General features: G+C 40.2%; 1 protein-coding gene across 1 annotated transcript; it reads right to left on the reverse strand.

Moving 5' to 3' along the window:
• Positions 1-3,249: 3,249 nt before the first annotated feature.
• Positions 3,250-8,478, reverse strand: LOC131482115 (uncharacterized). Its single transcript, XM_058673767.1, is given in 1 exon segment — positions 3,250-8,478. A coding segment is annotated over 1 exon segment (5,229 nt).
• Between the last annotated feature and the right edge of the window lie 16,256 nt (positions 8,479-24,734).

The raw sequence follows: 24,734 nt of genomic DNA on the forward strand, positions 1-24,734 counted from the left end.
CGTGTTCTCTTATTTCTGCATGCATTTACAAGATGTTGAGTTTTGTACATTATCCAGATTCAGCTCCTTTTTCAGTTGAATGCTAGTCATTTTATAGCTTTCTCTAGTCCACATGAAGGCATTTTAAAAATACTGACAAAATGATATCTGCCTGTAAGTAGTTTATTTTTATTATTATAAATTGGGGTTGGAAGATTTTCATTTGTATTTCATTTCCCCCAGGCATATACAGATCAGTTCTTCCACGAAGAAAGCTATTTCCCAACATTTTGATGCAAAAGTTAATTTAAAGATATGTTACGAATCAAATGAAGTAAATACCTCCTTCAGCATGTTTGCTGATCTAAATAGGTAGCGAGTGTAACAGCAGAATACAGCAGCTGCTTTTTGATGTGCGTTAAATCAACAGTATAACTAATGTTGTAAATAAGATGATGTTATATCTAAGTGTGTACTAAAATATATATTAACATTGTATTTCTAACACCAATGGAAACAGTTTATTGATTATTCACATACTTTTCCATAAATGTATTATCATGTGCTGTATACTGTGGGTTGCAATTTCAACAAACTAGGGCTTCTGGCATGAAAGAGTATTTCCTGAGAAAATGTGCAATCAAAAATTATTTTAAAAATTATAATAGGAATAAGCACAAGGTGAAAGACCCCCGATATGGGTGTCCCTCCTTTGGAGAGGCCCCTCCCAAGGAACAACGAGACCACTTGTGCGGATGCAAACAGCAAGAGGTTTATTCAGATACACAGGTACCTGGGGCAACAAAGTCTCTTGGAAGACTTGCGCGCCCTAGGTTGGGGTCTGGGGGTTTTTATGGGGTTCAGGAGCAGAAGCGCAATTACAGAAGCAAGAAGCATAGTTACAGGACTCTGATTGGTGGACTCCTATAAGGCCAGGGTCATGATGATGGCAATTTTATTTTAGTACCGGGGATTTTTAATAATGACTAGTTTAGCCTTGAGTTGGTTCCCTATCCCTGATAACAGCTGAGTTGGCGCTGAGTTAGCTCTCTTTCCTAATATTTCTGCCTTATTTGGGGGCCAGATGTTTGGCCACGGATATGAGGCAAGCTTGCCCTGTCCTTGTCCGCTTCCTTTCCAGAGATCCTGTCATTCTTAGTTTTAAGCCTTGCAAAATGGCGTTGCTGCTGCTAAAGCTCATGCTTTTTGGTGAGGGTCTTTCATTCCCCCCTTTTTCTTCTAACTCCGAATGAAATCTTTCATTCGGCTAGATGGTAGTGGTTTCTATTTCTAGGATATCTGGATCATCTTGTTGGATTGTACGGTACCGGGATCGAGCGATCTGGTATGGTGCAGAATGTAAGGTTACTACTAAAGTCTGAATAAGTGCGAATCTGTTATTAACAAATGCAACTAATTTCTTGTAAATACAGGGTCCAAAAAACAAAATTAGGAGAAAAATAATTAGGGGTCCTATTATTGAGGTTACTAGGGTAGTGAACCAAGGTGACCGGTTGAACCAATTCTCGAACCAACCCCGCTCTGACTCCAGTAGGTGTTGTCTTTGTTTGAGCCTTTCTCTGAGTTTAGCCATGTTATCTCGCACTAATCCCGTATGATCTGCACAAAAGCAGCATTCTTCTTGGAGTGCCACACATAGTCCTCCCTGTTGTAAGAATAGAATATCTAATCCTCTTCTATTTTGCAGTACTACTTCTGAGAGAGAGGTTAAAGACTTTTCAAGGGCACTAACTGATTCCTCTAATGGTTTCATATCATTGTGCATAGCATTTTGGAGCTGTTCAAATTGACCAGTTTGTATGAGAGCGGTGGTTCCTGTCCCTATTCCCGTCGCAATCCCTCCTACAGTTATGCCTCCGAGCAACAAAGCCAGAGTGAGGGACACTGGTTCTCTCTTGGTTCGAAATCTATTCTCAAAATGGTCAAAAATATATTCGGAACCATGATAAATAATCTTAGGCCATAATTCTATTAAAACACAATAATCAGAAGTCAAATTAAGTATCACAGAAGAGATGCATGGAGTCAATCCAGTATTGCATGTCCAATAGGTTCCATTGGGAGCCATTAAATTATAATTTCCTTTAGTTAATGTTTTGATTTGACTGCATAATGCCTGATGTGTCGTGGGAATAGTTCCTATACAAAGACCTTGTCCGGATACTTCAGACAGAGTTAATTTATGTTGGGGAACAGTAGTACAATTGATGGGTGTAGAGGTGTGATTAGTATAATTTCCTATAATGGCGGTTCCTTCATAATAGGGAGGTCTAGAGATCAAACATAGCCAACAGTCTTGAGTCCGATCTGGGTCTGTGAGATTAAGGGTTGAATAGGCTCCTTGCAATAAATCGAATAATCTGTCCCCTGTTGTGGTTGTCACAACGCGGTTACTGATCTGCGGAGATAATGTGGTAACATTTTGGAACATATTACGAACTTGTGGGACTTGGGGTGCCAATAAAGAGGGTTTTCTCTGTCTAGGAAGGACAGGGTTGGGACCAATAGGTTTTGAGGGGCCCTGGTCCAGACGTAATCTGAGAGTGAAAATGAATCCTTGATCTGTTCCTGACATATAAAATCTCAGACCCCATGTCCTTCCCTTAATCCATTCTGGCAGATCACTTATTTTTCTTCCTTCAGGGGTAAAGGAAATGTTAAGTGGATTACAAGAGAAATCTTTACAATCTCCACCTTTCCACCATTTTTTTCCAGGGTTAAAGAAACAAGTACCGGGTCCTGAGCTGGTCGGAGTATGCTTACTCCGGCTGACTTGTATCCAATCCTTTTTGTTGGGTTTCCAATAGACTGTCCCAGATGTCTCACAACCCCATGCAGCACAAAAATAGGCATCTAGCCCCCCACAAGTGTGTATCTGCGTTTTATCTCTTCCAGTTCCTGGACATACATAAAATGGAAGTTTTTGCAGCTCTACTCGAAAGCGGGGATGGGAGCATCCTGGTATCTTATAAGGTGCCCGATGGCATGGACATAAGCCATACTTGGTCTTAGGGACACATTTAGGTCTTTCTTTTGCAGGATCTATTGAGGGGATGTCCCAATTATTAAGACCGGCAACTAAATCACACACATCAGGGGTTAAATCAGGCCACCAGGTCCCAGGGGGGGCTATTTGGGAGGTTGACCACACAACATCTCCAGTTTGAGAGAGAACTTCCCAAGCCATTGATCGGGAGATATGGGGACTGCTGTGAACTAAGCTAGAATTTAACATCACTCCTATAATAATCAGGGAGCCCCACGGGTTAATCTTATCTTTAGAGGATTTTGAGTGCGTTGGACTTTCCATGTTGTCGTGGCGTTGCTTTCTTCTTCTGAAGAGTGGGCAGCCTTGACGTGGGAGGCGTGGATCCAAGATGAGATGCCGTCTACTTTGAGTGCTGTTGGTGTGGTCAAAAGGACGGTGTAAGGACCCTTCCACCGAGGTTCCAGGTTCTTAGTCTGGTGTCTGCGGACCCACACAGAGTCTCCTATCTGGAAAGGGTGGGGTACCACTGGTTGATCCGTCTGGTCCTTGTAGGCAGCTGCAAGTGGTTTCCAGATTTCCCGCTGTACAAGTTGTAAGGCCTGTAAATGAGCTTTTAAAGAAGGATTATTGGCAAAATAAGGGATTAAATTTGAACTAGAAAGACTAACGGGGGACGGAGGTGCGCCGTACAAGATTTCAAAAGGAGTGAGACCATGTAGTCCTGGAGTATTTCTAATTCGGTAAAGGGCTACCGGAAGGAGGAGCACCCAGTCTCTAGAGCCAGTTGCAAGCGTGAATTTGGTCAAAGTCTCCTTGATGGTTCTATTCATTCGTTCTACCTGTCCTGAACTCTGGGGTCGGTAAGCACAATGTAATTTCCAATCAATCCCCAGTAACTTGGACACTGATTGACTTATCTGAGAAACAAAAGCAGGCCCATTATCTGTTCCTAATACCTGAGGCATACCATACCTTGGGAAGATTTCTTCTAACAGTTTCTTGGTCACAACGTTTGCAGTCTCGTGTTTAGTGGGGAAAGCCTCTACCCATCCTGAAAAATTATCTACAAATACTAGAAGATATTTATAACCATATTGTCCAGGCTTTACCTCGGTGAAATCAATTTCCCAGTGAGTCCCAGGGCGGTGTCCTCGCACTCGAGTTCCTTGTCCTACTTTGGTTTTTCCCGCATTAACTTGTGCACACGCCGTACATTCATCCACTACAGTTTGTAAGATTTTATTTTTCCCTAGTAGGAAATAAGGACTCTCTTCTCTATCCAGAAGGATTTTCATTTTTTTACTGCTGAGATGGGTTAATTTATGTAAGCAGGTAATTAATTCACGAGTTTGCTTTTGGGGCATTACAGGTTTACCGTGAAATACCCAATGTCCTTTTTCAGCATCATGTTGTGCCCCTAATTCTTGTAAGATTCTTATATCTCCAAAGCCATATTCAAAAGAGGTATCCAGGGTGGACCGCACTTCCTGGGTAGTTAGAGAAAGAGCTCGAGGCGGAGCTTTGTTCTCTAGAGCCACTTCCCGGGCAGCAGTGTCTGCCAGTCGATTGCCCCGAGCTTCTGGGCTCTGTCCTTTTTGGTGTCCTAAGCAATGGATGATACTCAATTTTCGAGGCAAAAACAGGGCCTTAAGTAAAGCCAAGATCTCAGACTTATTTTTAATGTCTTTGCCCTCTGAAGTCAGTAACCCTCGCCTTCGGTATATTTCTCCATGAATATGTGCCGTGGCGAAAGCATAACGGCTATCAGTATAAACGTTAAGCCTCTTACCTTTTGCCATTTGGAGCGCCTGGGTCAAGGCGATGAGTTCAGCCTTCTGGGCTGAAGTCCCGGATGGAAGGGCCTTAGCCCAGACTACCTCGGTCTCTGTGGTTACTGCTGCTCCGGCTTTTCGTTCTCCATTATCTATGAAGCTGCTCCCGTCCGTATACCAGGTGAAGTCCGCGTCCTGGAGGGGCTGATCCGTTAGGTCTGGTCGTGTCCCGTGTACTTCTGCGAGGATCTGTAGGCAGTCATGCTGTTCTATATCCTCCGGTTGGGGAAGCAGAGTTGCTGGGTTTAAGGCAACAACCGGTCCAAAGTGTATCCGGTCCGTGTCTAGGAGCATAGCTTGATAATGGGTCATACGGGCATTGGAGAGCCAGCGGTCTGGTGGTTGTTTGATTAGGGCCTCAACTGCATGAGGCGCCAAGATAGTCAATGATTGTCCCAAAGTTAATTTGCCAGCATCCTTAGTTAAAACGGCTATAGCTGCCACCATCCGCAAACAAGGTGGCCAGCCAGAGGCAACAGTATCCAGTTTCTTAGAGAGGTAGGCTACAGGTCGCCTCCAGGGCCCCAATCTTTGAGTCAGGACTCCCTTTGCGTAGCCCTGCTTTTCATCCACAAACAATTCAAAGGGCTTCGTGACATCGGGAAGGCCCAAAGCGGGAGAAGTCAGAAGAGCCTGCTTGATATCATCAAAGGCCTGTTGCTGCTCAGACCCCCAGTTAAACGTTGCTCCCTGCTTTGTAAGGGGGTAAAGAGGGGCTGCCATTTCAGCAAACCCAGGAATCCATAGGCGGCAGAAACCCGCGGTCCCCAGGAATTCTCGTAGTTGACGAGAATTCCTTGGGGCGGGAATGTTGGTCACCGCCTGCTTGCGGGCGGCAGTCAGCCACCTCTGTCCATCTTTTAACTGATATCCTAGATATGTGACCTGGGTTTGGCAGAGCTGTGCTTTCTTTGCAGAGGCTCTGTAGCCTAATTGTCCCAAAGTTTGTAACAGGGACTCAGTGCCCTGTCGACAATCTGTTTCGGTGGTTGCTGCCAATAGGAGGTCATCCACATACTGTAAAAGTATTAGAGTCGGATTCTGGACTCTGAAATCTGCGAGGTCCCGATGGAGAGCCTCATCAAACAATGTGGGACTATTTTTGAAGCCTTGAGGTAACCTGGTCCAGGTCAGTTGACCTGAGAGTCCCAAGTCCGGGTCCTTCCATTCAAAAGCAAACAAAGATTGGCTTTGGGGACTAAGTCTGAGACAAAAGAAGGCATCCTTCAAATCTAAAACTGTATACCAAATATGTGTAGGCGGAAGTGTGCTAAGTAAGTTATAGGGATTAGGCACAGTGGGATGAATATCTTCCACTCTCTTATTAACTTCCCTTAAATCTTGCACAGGTCTATAGTCCTCTGTTCCCGGCTTCTTTACTGGAAGAAGCGGGGTATTCCAAGGTGATCGGCAAGGAACTAAAATGCCTTGATCCAGAAGTCTCTTGATATGTGGTCTGATACCCTGATAAGCCTCTTGGGACATTGGGTACTGCTTTATAGAGACCGGAGTCGCAGTGGCTTTCAGTTCAATGATCAGAGGCGGCTGCCGGAGTGCAAGGCCTATCCCTCCGGTTTCCGCCCAAACCATAGGAAATCTCTTTATCCAAGAATCTAAGTTTAAATTTTTTATCTCTGTATTATTTGGCCCCAGAATCTCATATAACCTGTATTCGTCTTCTAATTGGAGGGTGAGGACCTGGAGAGGCGCTCCCTTTGGATCAGTTATTCGAATCCTATTACTCTCAAAATGTATATGCGCCCTTAATTTGGTAAGCAAATCCCGTCCCAATAATGGATAGGGGCAATCAGGAACATGTAGAAAAGAATGAGTCACTTTACCAGTCGCCAGCTGCACTCTTCGGTCAGTCGTCCAATGGTATCTTTTTCCTCCGGTCGCTCCTTGGACCCAAGCCGATCTGTCGCTCAAAGGTCCCGGCGCATGGGTCAACACCGAGTGCTGTGCCCCGGTATCCACCAGGAAGGTGACAGGTTGCCCCCCAACGTTAAGAGTTATCCTGGGCTCAGGGGGGGGCTCCTGGCCCTGACCTCTCTAATCTTCTAGAGTCAGTATGGAAGCCGGGTGCCCTGGTCTTTTAAATCTCTTTAGGTTCTTAGGGCAATCTCTGGCCCAATGTCCTCTTTCCTTGCAATAGGCACATTGATCTTTATCTACTTGGGGGCTCCTCCGATCCCCTCCTCGTCTCTCCTGAGTTTGTCCTGTCACTATGGTGGCTAATAGCCTACTTATTTCCTTGTTTCTTTTGCGATCTCTGACATTCTCTCTCTCTTCAGCTTCACGTCTCAACCTTTCATCACGTTCTTCTGCTTCCTTTTTAAGTCTCTCATCTCTTTCTTCCTGAGTTTCACGCTTATTAAAGATACGTTCTGCCTCTTTAAGTAAATCCTGAATAGAGCTTTCTCTGAGATTATCAAGTCTCTCAAGTTTCTTTCTAATGTCTGGAGCTGATTGCCAGATGAAGGACATGGCCACATTGGTGGCTTGCCCTGGATCTTCTGGGTTATATGGGGTGTATATACGGTAGGCCTCTTTTAGCCGCTCAAGAAATGCCGAGGGAGTTTCCTCGGACCCTTGTACTACCTGCTTGATCTGAGCCAGATTGGTGGGGCGCCGTGCCGCCCCATGGAGACCCGCTATGAGCAACTGGCGATAGAGACGCAGGTGGTTCCTACCTTCATCCGTAGTAAAATCCCAATTGGGCCGCTCCAAAGGAAAGGCTGCATCAATCTCATTGGGTAATTGGGTGGGGCGGCCATTGTCTCCTAGAACATTTTTCCTGGCCTCCAGGAAAACCCGTTGTTTTTCCTCGGTCGTCAATAATGTCTGTAGTAACTGTTGACAATCATCCCAAGTGGGTTGGTGTGTCACTAAAATAGACTCAATCAAAGAGGTTAGCATAGAGGGATCCTTGCTAAAGGGGGGATTGTTATGTTTCCAATTGTATAAATCAGAGGCAGAAAACGGCCAGTACTGGAGCCGATCATTGGGACCGGCCCGCAGAGGGAGGGCACGGGAAGTGGAGTCAGGAGGTTGTTCCCGACGCCCTCGTAGCCGCCCTGCCATCGGGGAAGGTGCAGGAGCGGCGGCTGGGGTCTCTTCCGGTTCAGCTTCTGCCGCTTGTTGATCTCGATATGGTGGGGGTTCCTCAGCCAGCAGGTCCATTACTAGATCTTCTCCTGGGGGTAAGACCTTAACTTTGGGTGATTTTTCCTTTGCATTTTGAATCTGTGTGGGTTTGACAAGGGTTGGGTAGAGTGAAGACTGAGAGGGGCGCCCAAGGGTTGGAAGGGGAGGAGGAGCAGAGGGGATGGGGGTAGAGGGTGGTTTAAGAGTAATAAAAGGCCTGACCCACAGAGGTGGAGCATGAATGAGGGCCTCCCAGGTAATTATATAGGCCACTTGGTCTGGATGACCATGGGGACCAGGATTCATTACTTTGTGTTTGACCTGTGAAATAATGTTAGGATTAAAGGTTCCATCTCTTGGCCAGCCAACGTTGAAGGTTGGCCACTCTGAGGAGCAAAGGGTAATCCATTTTTTCTTGCGGACATCTACTGACTGATTGTTAGCCATGTCCTGGACATCTCGCCAATGCTGTAAAGTAAGACTAAGTGGGGTGGTAATAGATTGTCCCATTATCTCGACAGACGAAACACTGAACACAAAAACCACAAACAATAGGCCGGCACTGAAACAAAACAACTTCGCAGCGCGGCTTCGGTGCCAAACCGAAAGCAAAAACTCAAATGGAGATCGTGATGAGAGTCCGGATCTCTCGTCTCCCAAACGAACCGTGTACCCTTCAGACAGTGGGGGAGCCCCAAAGAGTCCTATTCGGGTCAGGTTCACAAAATTCAAATGAGCCAGAAACCTGACTCCAAATGTCCCCGGAACGTCTTCCAGGGTTGCGGTCGGGAGTCCGAGCCCGTCGGCTCCTCCACGGGTCCGCCAAGTACAAAGCGACACGGCCGGGTCGTACAAACGCAAGCGCGAAATTTCAACACAAACACAAAGACAAGGACATGAACAAATTTCAAGCGCTGGCCAGCTTACCTCCCGGAGGTGGGTCGGTGGTCCTTGGGCAGGGGTCTCTGATCCCGGACGAGCCCCCAAATGAAAGACCCCCGATATGGGTGTCCCTCCTTTGGAGAGGCCCCTCCCAAGGAACAACGAGACCACTTGTGCGGATGCAAACAGCAAGAGGTTTATTCAGATACACAGGTACCTGGGGCAACAAAGTCTCTTGGAAGACTTGCGCGCCCTAGGTTGGGGTCTGGGGGTTTTTATGGGGTTCAGGAGCAGAAGCGCAATTACAGAAGCAAGAAGCATAGTTACAGGACTCTGATTGGTGGACTCCTATAAGGCCAGGGTCATGATGATGGCAATTTTATTTTAGTACCGGGGATTTTTAATAATGACTAGTTTAGCCTTGAGTTGGTTCCCTATCCCTGATAACAGCTGAGTTGGCGCTGAGTTAGCTCTCTTTCCTAATATTTCTGCCTTATTTGGGGGCCAGATGTTTGGCCACGGATATGAGGCAAGCTTGCCCTGTCCTTGTCCGCTTCCTTTCCAGAGATCCTGTCATTCTTAGTTTTAAGCCTTGCAAAATGGCGTTGCTGCTGCTAAAGCTCATGCTTTTTGGTGAGGGTCTTTCAAAGGTATGGTTGGAGAAAAGACAAGGGCAACAGAAATCCCAATTGTTTTTTTTTTTAACTGCTAAAGATTATTTATCTATCTTCTTTAAAGGCTTAGTGTTAAAGATAGATGGTGATAGACAGGTCTTGTATCCGCTGGTTCACTCCCCAAATGTTTGCAATAGGTGGGGCTGGACTAAGCCAAGCCAAAACCCAGGAATTCAATCCTTGTTTCGTGCATGGGTGGCAAGAACTCTACGTTTGAGTCATCATCTGCTGCTTCCAGGGAGTGAGGAACAGAGCAGAGAATGCATTAGCTGGAGTGAGGAGCACTTGAACCCAGGCACCCATCCTGGGATGTGGGCATCTGAAGTGCTGCCTTAATTTGATAGCCCAAGCATTTACTTTCCCTAATTCAAATTTTAAGAACAAGCGTTTATCCTAGTGTATGATTATTTAAATTCTTGCAGATGAGCGAAACAGAGCCCTTTAATATTAAATGTAAATAATAAAGACACAAATGAAAACAAAGAAAACTCATGCAAGGGGACAGCATTGTGGAATAGACGGTAAAGCTGTTGTCTGTGACGTGCTGGCCTCTCATTTAGGCATGTGTTCCTGTCCTGGCTGCCTCCCTTCTAACCCATCTCCCTGCGAATGGCCGGGAAAAACAACTGAGGATGACCCAAGTGTTTGTGTCTCTGCTATCCACATGGGAGAGCTGGATGGAGGTCCTAGGTCCTGGCTCCAGACTCTTCTAGCAATGGCTGTTGTGGCTAGCTAGTTAGTGACCCAAGGGAGAAAGGAAGATATATTCTGTCTCTTTCCTTTCCTCTCTCTCTCTGTGCCTGTGTAAGTATCTGTGTATCTCCATCTGTCTCTATAACTATTTCAAAACAAATTATAAATTTAAAAATCCAAGTTTATTATTTTTGAAATTTGGATGGAATACACCTATGTAATGAAATATAAAATTCGACCACGTTATCTAGATAGTGTGTAATTGGATTAACATCAATATTCATTGATATTGTTCTTCTATGAGTATGCAATTTAAAGTCATCTACAAAAATAAGATTTAAACAATGAAAAATAGTGTAAATATATTAAAGTGTAAACATTGAATTTATTAACAGTGACAAATGAAGATAAATGCTTCCTTTATGCTATCAAGCGTAATTCACTACTCTTCTCCACTGCTTCTTTTGCTTTCTTCACTTTTGTTGTTTAAAGTAAATTTCGTTTTCCAGGACACTCTGGAGCAGAAGCGTTACACAGTGTGGGATCACTGGCAAGGAACTTTTTGAATTTCCCCTCCCTCGTTTCTGAACAATCCGAAATCACGTGAATAAATTTAAAAATAAACATTTGTGGAGTATTTTTAAAGACCAAAGATAATATGCTTTAGCAAATATATGGGGAAAACCATGAATGGTGCTCCAAACCTGTTATATGGGGTGGTTATCGGGAAGGGTGATTGATGGCTGTGGAATAAGGAGAACTCCGCCGCTCTGGAGATCTTTATTCTCCGTTGGCTACAAGCTATCCCCCCAAAAAAGATGAAATTAGGTATAAACAATGTTAAGGAAAGGATTTATTGACTGTTAGTGTTTGAAAACAGATGATGCTCAGCATCTCAGGAAAACTGGATTTCTTTATTCTATAATTATAATACACACAATTCCTACTACTAAGATTTAACATCCAATGCTGAACTTAAAAATTATACATTGAAGATTCCTGATGTGATTAGGTGGCTGGAAAACAACAACTGTAAGGGAAGCTGGACAGCTCTTGTGATACCATTCTATTATCTAAAAGACTTAACGGGAAAATGATGAGCGTAACTATAGCACACAGATACTGAACTTTTTCTTTTTTTGGTCAGGGAAAAGCGCTAGAGAAATAACTAATGCATTGAATAAAAGTAGCCCCCCTACTTTTTTTTTCTTTGCTTAATTTATACTTTGCTTTACATTGCCATCTGCTGGTTAAAGCAATTGCTAAAAAGAAAAGTTTTATACCACCAATGTCAAAGAGACTTGCAGATTTGCTGCAAAAAATGAGAGTACAACAGATGATTTTTTTCAGCTTGAAGACCCCATTTTTTTATAATTAGAAAGAAGAAAAAATTCTTACATAGAAGTGCAGATTAGTCCACCAAGTACTGCAAATTTAGTCTCATTATTTCTGCTTAGTGTTTTCATAATACACAGTTTCTGTGAACTGTTTAGCAATTCCTTGTGATAACGATGGCAATTTAAATATGCCAACAAGAAGTTGTGACATGTTTATGTTGGGTAAATGGTGAAAGTTTTTTTTTTTTTTAATCACATATTGGAGTTGCAGTATCTGTGGAGTATGAATCTTTCAGGCATAATGACTCAACTGGCTGATCCTCCACCTCCAAACACTGGGATCCCTTAGGGCATCAGTTTTTGTCCTAGCTACTCTACTTGCTATCTAGTCCTACTTATGGCCTGGGCCAGCAGTAGAAGATGGCCCAGTTCTTTGGGCCCTGCACCCGCGTGGGAGACCTGGAAGAAGCTCCTGGCTCCTGGCTTCAATTTGGCTCAGCTCTGGCCATTGTGGCCATTTGTGGAGTGAACCAGTGGATGGGAGATTTTTTTTCTCTCTCTCCTTTCTCTGAGAATCTGATCTTCCAATGCAAATAAAGAAAACAAATCCTTTGTCAGTGTGATTGTGAAAGAAAAAGAACTTTGTGATACTTTCACTTTCACATCTCAAACTGCAGCAGTTATGGCCAGTTTGTGATGAGTTTTCAATTAGGATGGAAAAGGCATCAAACCTGTGGAATAATAAAACAAGAAAACAGTTTTGATTGATTTCAACATGTTGCCCAAGAAAACACTGATTTGTTATTGTTCTTCTGTGCCCAAATTATCCATTAAACTGCATTGTCATTACCAATGTACTTTAAAAAATAACAGTATGTATGAAGTTCCATCCTCTACAGTTTCAGGTATCCAATGGAGGTCCTAGGATGAATACGCTGTGAATAATTGGTAGCTCATATGAGTATATATGAACATTTGTCATATGATGCATACATATGAATATTTATGTCACATTTTAATAAATGTTCATACATATGGACATTCATTATAGAAACTGACTTGTGATGGAGAATTTTTCACAATAATACCGCTGAAATCTAAAGACTCCAGAAAGTCACCAGGATAACTCAATTAAGTCAAAGGCATGCGACCTGGGGCTAGGAGGCATTGGTACATCGTTGGGTCTGACAGCCAAAGAACCAGGACCTCTGACATCTGTGTGGCAGAAAAAGACAGATGTCACTCTTAGGCAGTTATGAGGACAGTAATTACCTCTCCTCTGCTTTCCTGCTCTCTTCAGCTCCTCAACCAAGGACATGGTGGCAGTCCATATAGTGAAAACGATCTTTTTCACCAAGTCTGCTAATGCGATGCTACTGTCTTCTAGAAACACCTACACAAACATCTTCAGAAATAATATTTCATCATCTAGCTGAATATTCCATAACCTAGCCTAGTTAGCATGAACAATTAGTCATAACAGTGGTGATTCTTTGGAAGTATTCATAGTTAAGAAAAATTTTAGGGCCCGGCACAATAGCGTAACGGTTAAACTCCTTGCTTTGAACGCACCGGGATCCCATGTGGGCGCTGGTTCTAATCCCGGCAGCTCCACTTCCCATCCAGCTCCCTGCTTGTGGCCTGGGAAAACAGTTGATAATGACCCAAGGCCTTGGGACCCTGCACCCATGTGGGAGACCCAGAAAGAAGTTCCTGGCTCCTGGCTTCGGATCGGCGCAGCACCAGCCATTGCAGTCACTTGGGGAGTGAATCATCGGACGGAAGATCTTCCTCTTTGTCTCCTTCCCTCTGTACATCTGCCTTTCCAATAAAATAAACAAATCTTTAAAAAAAGAAAAATTTTAAAACACACTTGCATTTAATTTCAAAATTTTGGAATAAGTTTTGAGTTTTCCATTTGGTTAATTTCATTCATTGTTGGTGAAGTTTTTTGTATTCTTATTTATGAATAAATGGTAAGAGCTGTAGAACATGGAGGGGAAGCTGCTGTGTATCACAAATTGGGACATTCACAAATATTCTTGGCAAACTAAGGGTGTACAGTTATCCTAGTAATGGTCTGACTGTCTGAAGTGGATATAAAAATATGCTCAAATTAAAACGATGTCGCAAGTCAAACCTTTGTGGTTTTCACACAGGCAATGGTGAAATCTGACCACTAGATGGCAAACTAAATCCAAGTATGAAGAACTGAAGAACCACAAATGCTGCCATGTTTTGGGAACACAATTGTTTTATTGTCAACTTTTAATTTACTGTAACATTTAAGTTAGCATATTCTCGATGACTTTCTATGTCTTAACAACAATTTTACTGTTATACAGTAATATTTGAATTCATTTGTCCATGTGATTTTAAATGAAATATTCGAAAAAATGGATGACAACCCCATGCACTTCCATTCATTGGACTCTCATGTGTGGCCTATAAAGTTATGCTTGAGTCAAATAACAGTGCATACCATGCGATCCAGCAATAGTACTCCTAGGAATATATCCAAAACACTTGCTACACGAGAAACCAACATGCACCCCTATGTTTATAGCAACACAATCCGGAATTGCAAAAACTTGGAAGCAACCGAAATGCCCATCAACAGAAGACTGGATAAGAAAGCTATGATTCATCTACTCCACGGAATACTACTCAGCTATTAAAAAAAACAAAATGCAGTTTTTTTGTGGCCAAATGGGCCCAACTGGAAACCATTACGCTAAGGGAAATGAGCCAATCCCAAAAGGTTAAATACCGCATGTTTGCCTTAATAGAAGATGAAAGGATGCCAATCCAGAAAATAGTACCCCTGTATTGTAATATTGTTTTAACCTCAAACAGCCTGTATCTAATGCATTAAGATATTGTGATGTATTCAACAAACATACAATTAATGTGAATCAGACTATGTTCTACATCAAGGAATTGTAATACCTAATATACTTTTAAGACCCTAAGCTACTCGGAAATGGGTAGAAGAACTGGGAAATTTTCCATCTCCTTAGAATGTGTGAGGAAGACGTAAAGTATAACCTATCAGAAACATAACAGGTAATTCATAGACAACAGACTCGATCAGCATTAAACAATAGTTACATGACAAAGACATATAGGGGGAATCAAGAACAATCCTGACAACCTCTAAACAGGAGGTCATATGCACAGAGCAGTGGGGGACGCCAGAGTGGAGCAGGTGGACAGGAGGAGGCTTGTATCCCAAACCTGAAGACTCAGATCCTCACCAAGGACTATCAGACAGGCACCAAGGACTAGATCCCAACAGACAAGGAGAACACGAGGAATTGGAGTGCCTTCAGAGGCCGAGAACTCCGAGGTCACCCAGCCCCATCTGGATCTCCCACATGGAATGGAAGAGGCCCAAATCCTTCCTCACAGGACCCAAGGTCATCAGAACAACAGCCGGGAGCCCTGCATGATGTGCAGAAACAGAAGAACAGTAAACTTCCTTCGGGACTAGGGAGAGGAGCTTCTTCTGGTCCTTACTTAGTTCCAACTTTGGATCCCCACCTTCTCTTGCAATGACCATCAGCCCCCCCCCCAAAAAATAGAATAGATAGTCAGAGAAATACAAGGAAAGCTTAGACCCAAACGGGAAACGATCAGCGTGGATCCACATATACCTTACTAGATAGGACACAATGATTAGTTACTCCTCACTAGGTGATGAAAGATTTCTCTGCACACCCCTCCTAAAACTGTTCTGCACCTCAACTGTTGACAAAGGCCTTATTAGTTTTATAAGCCAGTTTAAGACTATCCTAAAATCTACCAAGTTCAGCAAAATCATGCATCAACACAATAAACAGCTAAATACTAAAATGAAAACATACACGAGACAGCTGAATAGTACCCTATAGCCTCTTTAAGGTGTATAGCAGCTGGTTCCGAGTACAAACAAAAAATGAAGGGTCAATGAAGTAATCACAGGAGGTGGTTAAGAACTTGCACTGTTATAACGTATTGGTCACTCAATACTATGTCAATTAATTCCATAATGTTGTAAATTGTTGTTGATGTTGTGCTGGGGCTTCTAATTGATCGGGATGATATTCTGCCAGCTCTGCCTTCAGACCAGAGAAGGTCTCCCTAAGAAACTGTTGAATTTATCTCGACAATAAGATGCTGGACTCTATGTTTGGTATATGATTGCAACGAAAGAATCTCGACTTAATTTGAACTGTAATACTGCAACAAGGTGGAGGAATCCACCACAGGGGGAGGACACGGGGAAGGGATGGGGGAATCCCAGAGCCTATGAAACTGTGTCACATAATGCAATGTAATTAATAAAAAATTTTTTAAAAAGATAACGGTGCTTTCTTTCCTTTCGGTGGATAAGTACAAAATTTGCAAGACAAAAGCATGTATTTATAATTTTATATTCTTCACTGAAAGCGTTGATTGGCTATTCCAGATGAATAGTAAGTCGCAAACACAGTTATGAAAACCACCAAGCACACTACTTCACTTAAGGACTTTAAAAAGTACAGGACAAAGATTAGCAGTAATAATTTGTGCTACCTAAGGAACATTTACATCAGTTTGTACATGTTTGTATATGTACACAGTTCAATCAATAAATGTTAGCCATAATATCAGTGTAATGATACTCTTTAAAATACATTAAACATTGTTATTTTTGAAGAAATTAAGCCCATGAACACATATCATAAAAATATAGTGTTTGACTTTATAATTGAGCTATAAGAAGTCTGATGTTTACAAAGCAGGGTTCACGAGAAAAATACAACTAAAACACTCTTCAAAATAGCAAATAAAAATATAAACGGTAGGTAGACTCTGAGTAGGTTTTATTTTTATTTTTGGATACAATCATTTAAAACAGCAGGAACTGTTGTGGCTTTCTCTGATAAAATTTTAGGTGTATTCACTACAGAAAAATCATCAAATTTGCAGTCAAACCAATTGACTTCCACCTGTGAACGAAAATTCCAGATACTCTAGGCCTCCATCTGTTAGAAGAAACTGAATGGACCACTTACATCAGGAATCTGTTCTCAATAACCTTTCTGCTTTGTTTGTTCTGATATCAGATAAACTATATGAATCATGTTTGAATTTTAGGCAGCTCAAGGTAAATATTTTGAAATTGCCTGAGTAATTTTATATACTTACCAAAATGATGCGGGGATATCTGTTTCAAAGTTTGGGAAAATTCACAGAATACTCTGTAGGTTCCATCTAATTTTTGTAAAAGATTATTCCCATCAAACAGTAATATTGGATATATGCAGATAACACAAAAGTGTCATAATTTTCAGTTGTCAGTTTGTTTTGCAAGATTTATCCAAACCATGGAGAAAAAAAAACTGCCTAATTACACAATGTCTCTTGAGGGCCAATTCTGCCTTCAGTCAATGCTAATCACGTAAACACGAAACAGAGTCAAAACTGGGGAAATACGTACTCTAGGACATGACATTGAATGATTGTGACTCCACAGAATCACAATCATCATCCAGTTTCACTGTCGTCCAAATTATGATTGGAAAAATCTTGCTGGGGAAGCTCTGCTGAGCTGACAATAACAAGCACAGATATATGCCACTAGGCACGTACCAAAGCCAATTCTAAAATAAGTTGGAAAACTGGTCAGGGTTGGTTTTCCCATAGTAAAAGCTGATTTCATGGGTTCAGGCCTCTCAGGCAGGCGTGAGAGACTGTTGAGTTGCTCAGATAAATGATGACAAAATACCGGTGAAAACACTCTGCCAGTGTTAAAGCTGAAAATTCCAAGTAGTTATTCTGTTGTCATCTGTGTTTCCTCAGAGCAACTCCTCTTAACCATTATTAGCCAGAATTCACTTGTCCAGCAAATAAATAGAAGCAGAATTCTATCCACATGGAGAAAGCGAAGTGAGCTATCATTACGCTCAGAGTTTTACTTCATTTTGTTTGTTGGTTTTCAGTGTGAATAAAGACATACCACTTGTGAAGGATTAAAGTTGAAGATTTGGTACTTCATTCTAAATGAAGCTATGTCTATTGATCATTTCAATAACCTGTGTCCCCCTCCCCAATATTTTATGTTCAAGTCTTTTGCAAGCCTCTTCTTACTACCATGGGCATAAATTCTATTATCAGCTACAAAGGAATTAATGCTTTGCAGGGTGAATGCAGTGGACATTTAAGAAGTGTATCAATAGGACCCAGCGCGGTAGTCCAGCGGCTGAAGTCCTTGTTTTGTACACCCGGAATCCCATATGGGTGCTGGTTCTAATCCAGACAGGCCCTACTTCCCATCCAGCTTCCTGTCTTTGGCCTGGAAAAGTAGCCTAGGACGGCCAGTGACCTTGGGACCCTGCACTTGCATGGGAGACCCAGAAGAGGCTCCTGGCTCCTGACTTGGATGAGCCAAGCTCTATCTGTTGCGGCCACTTAGGGAGTGAATCATCAGATGGAAGATCTTTCCCTTTGTCTTTCCTCCTGTTTGTATATCTGACTTTACAAAAAAAAAAAAAAAAAAAAAAAAAAGGAAAGAAAGAAAATAAAGAAAATTTTTAAAAATGTTAAAAAAGAAGTGAACCAATAGAAGACTTCCTTCTTTTTATTGTCTGCTTCTCCCCCTCTCAGTAACTCTGCCTTTTAAATGTCTTTTTAAAAAGAATTGTGTCCATTTTATTTGAAAGGCAGATTTACATAGAGAAGGAGAGCTAGAAAGATCTTCTATTCACTGGCTGTCTCCCGAAATGGCTGCAACAACCAGCGCTGAGCCTGACTGAAGCTAGGTGCGAAGAGCTTCTTAGGGCTCCCACGCGGGTGCAGGGGCATGAAGACGTAAGCCATCCTCTGCTGCTTTCTCAGATCTTAGGCAGGGAGCTGGAGCTGAAATGGAGCAGCCAGGACATGAACTGGAGCCCATATGGAATGCTGTCACTTATAGTCGGGGATTAGCCTGTTGAGCCATCATACCAGCCCCAATAATCTTAAAAAAAAAAAAAAGTACAGACCCTAATCTTGACACATTGTTTCTTTAAGTGCTAAATTATGAATTTCCATTTTTCCGTCTTTCTTATTCTTCTTCCTTACTTTTGCCATTTCTTCTCAGTAGCTATTTTTCCTCCTTAGTTTAGCCATTTCTTCTCAGTAACTTATGCAATTTAAAAATCTTAGTACTGTATTAGATTTGAAGAGAGAAATACATATTCAGCTTTACTCTGAATATATTTTATATGTTACACAGAGAAGAAATGTTATACAAAAGTTGTATTGAAATCATGTCTTTAAATTTGACATGAGCATTTGAATCAATAGGTTGTGCTGTTTCTCAGAACAACTTTTGTCCATGTCTCACTCACATTAGCCATTCGTCATGGCTTCTGCAATTCTATTTTGTGTTCTCTGAATCAAGATCAATGTTTACCATTTTCTTCCAGGTAAATTTTTGTTAAAGTTAGCTGAATTAATTTGGCATTTATTACTATCTAAAATTAATTTTAAATAAATTGATGATATCTTTTATTAATTGCATTGTATCTTTTGCTTATGATAGTATTAAAATTCAACTCTAAATTTTTTTGCAATCAGGATCAACGTATTTTCATTTCATAAAGTTGTAAAAGTATTATCCTGTTCAGATTTTCTTACATTGTCATTGCGAAGAAATATTTTTGATATATAAAACTGATTAGTTTTATAAAGCTAATGTATAAATTCCACTTTAGTATCAACAAAAACTGTTGAGTTCACTGCATTGATTGGGGTCCAGTGTGAGTGACATACATCTCGCTCTGTCATTTACTGTATTCTGCTACCTCTGATGGCCATGTCATGTCACTTGCCAGCCTCAAGCAGGTTTATGAAGGACTACTCATTCAGAGCAGAAATGTGTTAGAGATGTAGGGAATTACTCTTTTTTTTTTTTTTTTTTTTTAATTCTCTAATTGTTATTTTTATTTCAGCAAGTTTTTAAATCACATTTTAATCTCTCCTGTGACAATAGTTTGAAAATGAAATATTCTGCTTATTTTTTAGAAACTATTTATTATTATTTTTTTTTAAATTATTTATTGTTTAACTTCAGTAATTACATTGTATTATGTGACACAATTACATAGATACTTGGGTTCTCCCCACCCCTCCCCAAACCCTCCCACCATGGTGGATTCCTCCACCTTGTTGCATAACCACAGCTCAAGTTCAGACCTCTTTGTCCTATCCTTCATTGCCCTGACAATGATAGTGAGAACCAGAAGGGAAGCAATGTTCACAGCAAGTGACAGCATGAGAACAAACAGCTAACACATCTCACTTTGGGGCAGAAACTGATGGAAATAAAGACAGCATTTTAAGTTCAGATCCAAAATCCACTTCTAAGTACAGTGTCTATACTGGCAGAATAAAAATAAGATTCAGATTTGTAGTTCGAATCATATCAGATGATAAATGCAAAATCTAGAATATAGATCTGCCCATGACTCTCTAAGCAAGCCAATCAATCCTTCATATTGTTGTTCTTATCTTTTCTAAAAACAAACAAAAAAATCTCAGGCTAATTTGGGTGTTGATTGTTGGTTTGCATGCCATTATTCACAAGTAGTACTAATAGGCTCTATTCTCCTTTGCTTGGAATACTCTTGTGTAGTAATGGGAAGATTATTTTGAACCATGTCCTATAGGAACTGATATTGTGAACAAAAATGGGCCCAAACCATGAACTCTCATGAAACTGAATTGCCAAGAGAAAAAGAGTAGTAATTTACTGTGAAAGTCACAGAAGACAAAAGTCTCCTCAACTACTGGTTTGAGTGGTGCTGAACTTCTAAATATTTCTGTGTTACTTTATGAAGCTATGTTTAATTTAAAAGTGATTTTATTTACATCTTTTTAGGGCAGGATATGGTTTTTAATAACTCAATGAAAATACTGTTTAAAGAACAAGGTCACTCCAATGACTTTCTGAGTGTAAGTCAGAAAACAATATTTTCTATACAAAATATTTGCCACCAGGGCAAGGATTAAATGGTTGTTACTTCTCATTAGCATTCTGTTTCTGCTTCAGTCAGATTTATAAAGCGTGACTCAGAACAACCAATGCTATTGTTTCTTCATCATTCCTGAAGCTGTCACTTTTTAGCAGCCTCAAAATACTGAACTTTTTATAGTTTTATTACAAAGAACAAATTAAATGACCACATAGGCTTTTATTTATCAGAAAAAACATTTCTGTTTTTAGTTTTGCCTATCAGTGTGTGCAAAAAGTTAAAAACAAATGTGTTTGCAGATGGCACTAATGACCATTGGAGTTATATGAGTTAGGTTATAATTCAATATGTATATTGGAAGATATACATGTTTATATGTGTATAACATGTATATAAAATTATTACTCTATAGTCATTCTTCACTATCAGATTCATTTTTAAATTTTCTTTCTATGACTTAATATCTTGAGATTATTTCTTGATCCTGTTACTTTTTAAAAATCTTTTCTTAAGAAAAATTCAATGACACATAAAATAAAAGCCACAGGAGAAAACTCAGATATTTTCTTAACTTCCTTCTATTTACAAGCAAACTGATATATACATTGATCTAGAAATAACAGCTTAACCCTATTAAGGGATTTGGATTTCACAGGCTGAACAAGTGGAACTTCCTAAGAATCCTGAGGTCACTCAGTGATGATGGAATTCATGAAGCAAGAATCAGTGACTCCTTCTCAAAAACCACTCCCGTGGTACAGATGTTTAGCTTAACAGTTAAACATTAGTAAACAAGGCATGGTGTCCAACATCAAAGTACCTGGGATCCATACTAATCTACCTCCTGACTCCAGCTTCCTACTAATGTGCTCTGGGAGGCAGTGGTGATAAGTCAAATATTTACATCCTCGATACTCAGATATGAGATGGGTTAAATTTACAATAATGCAGTTCAACCTTGTGCAGCTCTGCCTCTTCTGGGCATTTAGGGTGTAAATAGGAGACGGGAAATCTCTTTATCCCCATATGTCTCTGTCTTAGGTCTGCCCTTCAAATAAAAAAAATAGATAACAATTGATATTATCAAATTAAATCTGCACTGTGACCTATACCTAATTTTACCTTTTCCTTTTTTTTTGTACTGCATGATATATAGTGAATGAATCATATAGTATATTTACAGTCTTCTTGGAAACTCTTAAAACTATAATTTATAAAAATCATCTCCAAACCTTAGAGCCATTTAGAAAAGAATACACTCTGGGCAGCGCCATGGCTCAACAGGCAAGTGCTCCAGTTTCAAGCACCAGTATCCCATATGGGGATCAGTTCATTGTCCAGCTGCTCCACTTCTGATTCAACTTGTTGCTTATGGCTTGGAAAAGTAGTGGAGGATGGCACAACTCATTGGAACCCTGCACCTGTGTAGGAGACTTGGAAGAAGCTCCTGGCTCCTGGCTCTTGGCTCGGGCTGTTGTGGCCATTTAAGGAACAAACCAGCAAATGGACAATCTTCCTCTCTTTGTATCTCCGCTCTGTAAATCTGCCTTTCCCATAAAAAAAAAAAATCTAAAATTAAAGAAAAAATGCACTCCTATATCAATCAGCCTCATATGCATCAGTGGACAAGCCGAAAGAGCATAAGGATTAATACAGCTACCCTAATCATGTAACTGTCATCTCAAGATCAATGTTAACTGCAATCCTATAAGAAGTATTATCAAACATTTCATTTTATTTTAAAGATTCATTTAGTTCTTATTTGAAAAACAGATTTTTACAGAGAGAAAGGCAGAGAAACAGAGAGAGATTTTTCATTCACTGGTTCACTCCCCAAACAGCTGAAACAGCTTGAGCTGAGCTGATTCTAAATTGGGAACCAGGAGTTGCATCCTGGCCTAGCTACACAGGTGCAGGGATCCAAGAACTTGTGGTATCAGCTATCCAAGCAGGGAGCTGGATCAGAAGTAGAGCAGCAAGGCACGAACTGGCATCCATATGGGTTTCCAGTGCTTGCAGGAGGAGGATTAGTTTACTATAATATTGTACTAGCCCCAACTTCCTAGTTTAACAGTTTTTCTATTCTATCTTCTATTCTGAAAACAGTAGAACACTTATCATTATAATTCAGATGTATAACCAAAAAATTAACAGCTTAAATCATTAGAACAATTTGCAAGGTTTAATTCGGTAAAAACTGAGTTATCTAATTATTTAGGTATGATATACTCATAATAATCGACCATTGAGTGTTTATTTGGTGTATTTTTTTGGTATTTAGTTCTGTTTTACAAATCATGACTTTCAATTGAGAAATAACTAGATTAAATTTTGATGAAGGGATGGAAGATGATATATAACCTAAATATATTCAATTTGGGATAGACTTTAAATATCTTACAAAATTATTCATATATACTTGTGTGCGATCAACCATATTCTCCATATATTTTGTGTATATTTCACTAATTTTTTAACCCTAAGAAATTTGTGATATAAATTGTGAAGTCTAGCTACTAAACGTACTGTTATTTGTGTTCAGCTAACTGAAAATTCAGTCAAAGTATTGCATAATTGACTTTAGCAATAAAATCACAATGGGTAAGTACATACTTGTGTTACTTACTGAGGGCATAGATTTGTTAAATTTATTTTGCTATCTGGTCTCAGTAAAGAGATACGTAAAATAACGTTTTAGGATTAAAAAGTAATCTCATTGTAAAAACTTGGCAAACTGGTTAAACTATTGGTTGAATTGGATGCTACGCATATGGGAGCTCCTAGTTTTGTGTCCATCTCTGCTTCTGATCAGGCTTTCTGCTACTGAGAACCCTGGAAGGCAGAAGATGATGGCTAAGGCACTTGGGTCCTTAATGTCCACATGGGCGACTGATGGAGTTCTGGGCTTCTGCTTTACGCTTGGTCTAACCCCACCTGTTACTTGCACTGGAAAGTGAACAAATGGTTGTAAAAATTCACTCCTCACTTCTCCCTCTCACTCCTTCTCTGTCTTTGCCATTCAAAATATTTGAAAATAAATAATGAATTTTTTTATAATAGCAGTGTTTCTTACAAGAACGCAATTAATACAAACAATAAGCTCATTAAATCACTGTCCATATGTTAATGAAATACTCATTTTGCATTTGCAATTAGGAACATAGTTTTATTTCCTAGCTAGAAGCAATGTTTAATAATATGATTATTTTGGTGTCTAGTATTTTTATAGCATATTACATAGTCATACCCTTCCGTTTTAAAGAGGGAGAATGGTCAGAATTGAATTTTTTGATTAGTAATAATTAATTAAAAGGTACAGATATCCCTTTAGCTTTTGTCCAATTGTTTCAGAAATATATTCTTGAAGCATGACTGACACATATTCAATGAACCTAATAATTTTGGTTCTTGAAAATTTTCACTATTGAGATGAAAACATAGACATAGTATCTAAACAAGTATGTGTAGAGTATGCTGATAAGCTTAGCAAGTTTAATGATCTACTGACAATTATGTGTGGGTTTATCCATAAATATCACGTCACAGACATGTGGTTTATATTGTCAATAAATATTGCTGGCTGTTAGAACACGAGACTGTTAGCTGTCATTATGGGAAGTTCATAGAACGTAGTAATCAATGACATGATATCCATAAAAAAAAACTGAATAAATGTGAGTGAGGCACGAGGTGGTTTAATGGCATCAATAATGCTAGCAAGATGGCAGACATGGCCTTATTTTCATGTGTTAAGGGAAGATGATGGAAGAGAACATAAAGCATATGTTAAATCATGCATGAACAGTAGGTGATGAAAACAGTAGCACCTACAGAATCAATACAAAAAGATGAGATGGAATAATGGGAAGGAAATTTAAAATGTGAGTACATAAAAGAGACTGTAAGCCACTGAATGTACTAAGACATAAAAGTAATATGTCAAAGTACATAACACCTGTAATAAACACCCAAACTAATGCTCCTAAAATACCTATTCTTTTCAAATTCTCTGATTCTGAGATTGTGGTTAGCAAAATGAAGCAAGTAAAAGAAAGTTATATGAAAATCATTAAATATTATAAAAGAAGATTGGATGTTGCAATTGAATCAAGAGTAGCATTACTATTTGTTAAGTATGTTAATAATCATGAGGATAATATGAAACTAATGATTAGATTATATTACTATAAAGATGTTAC

The sequence above is a fragment of the Ochotona princeps genome, chromosome 15 (genome assembly GCF_030435755.1).
Source record: "Ochotona princeps isolate mOchPri1 chromosome 15, mOchPri1.hap1, whole genome shotgun sequence".
Taxonomy (NCBI): Eukaryota; Metazoa; Chordata; class Mammalia; order Lagomorpha; family Ochotonidae; genus Ochotona; species Ochotona princeps.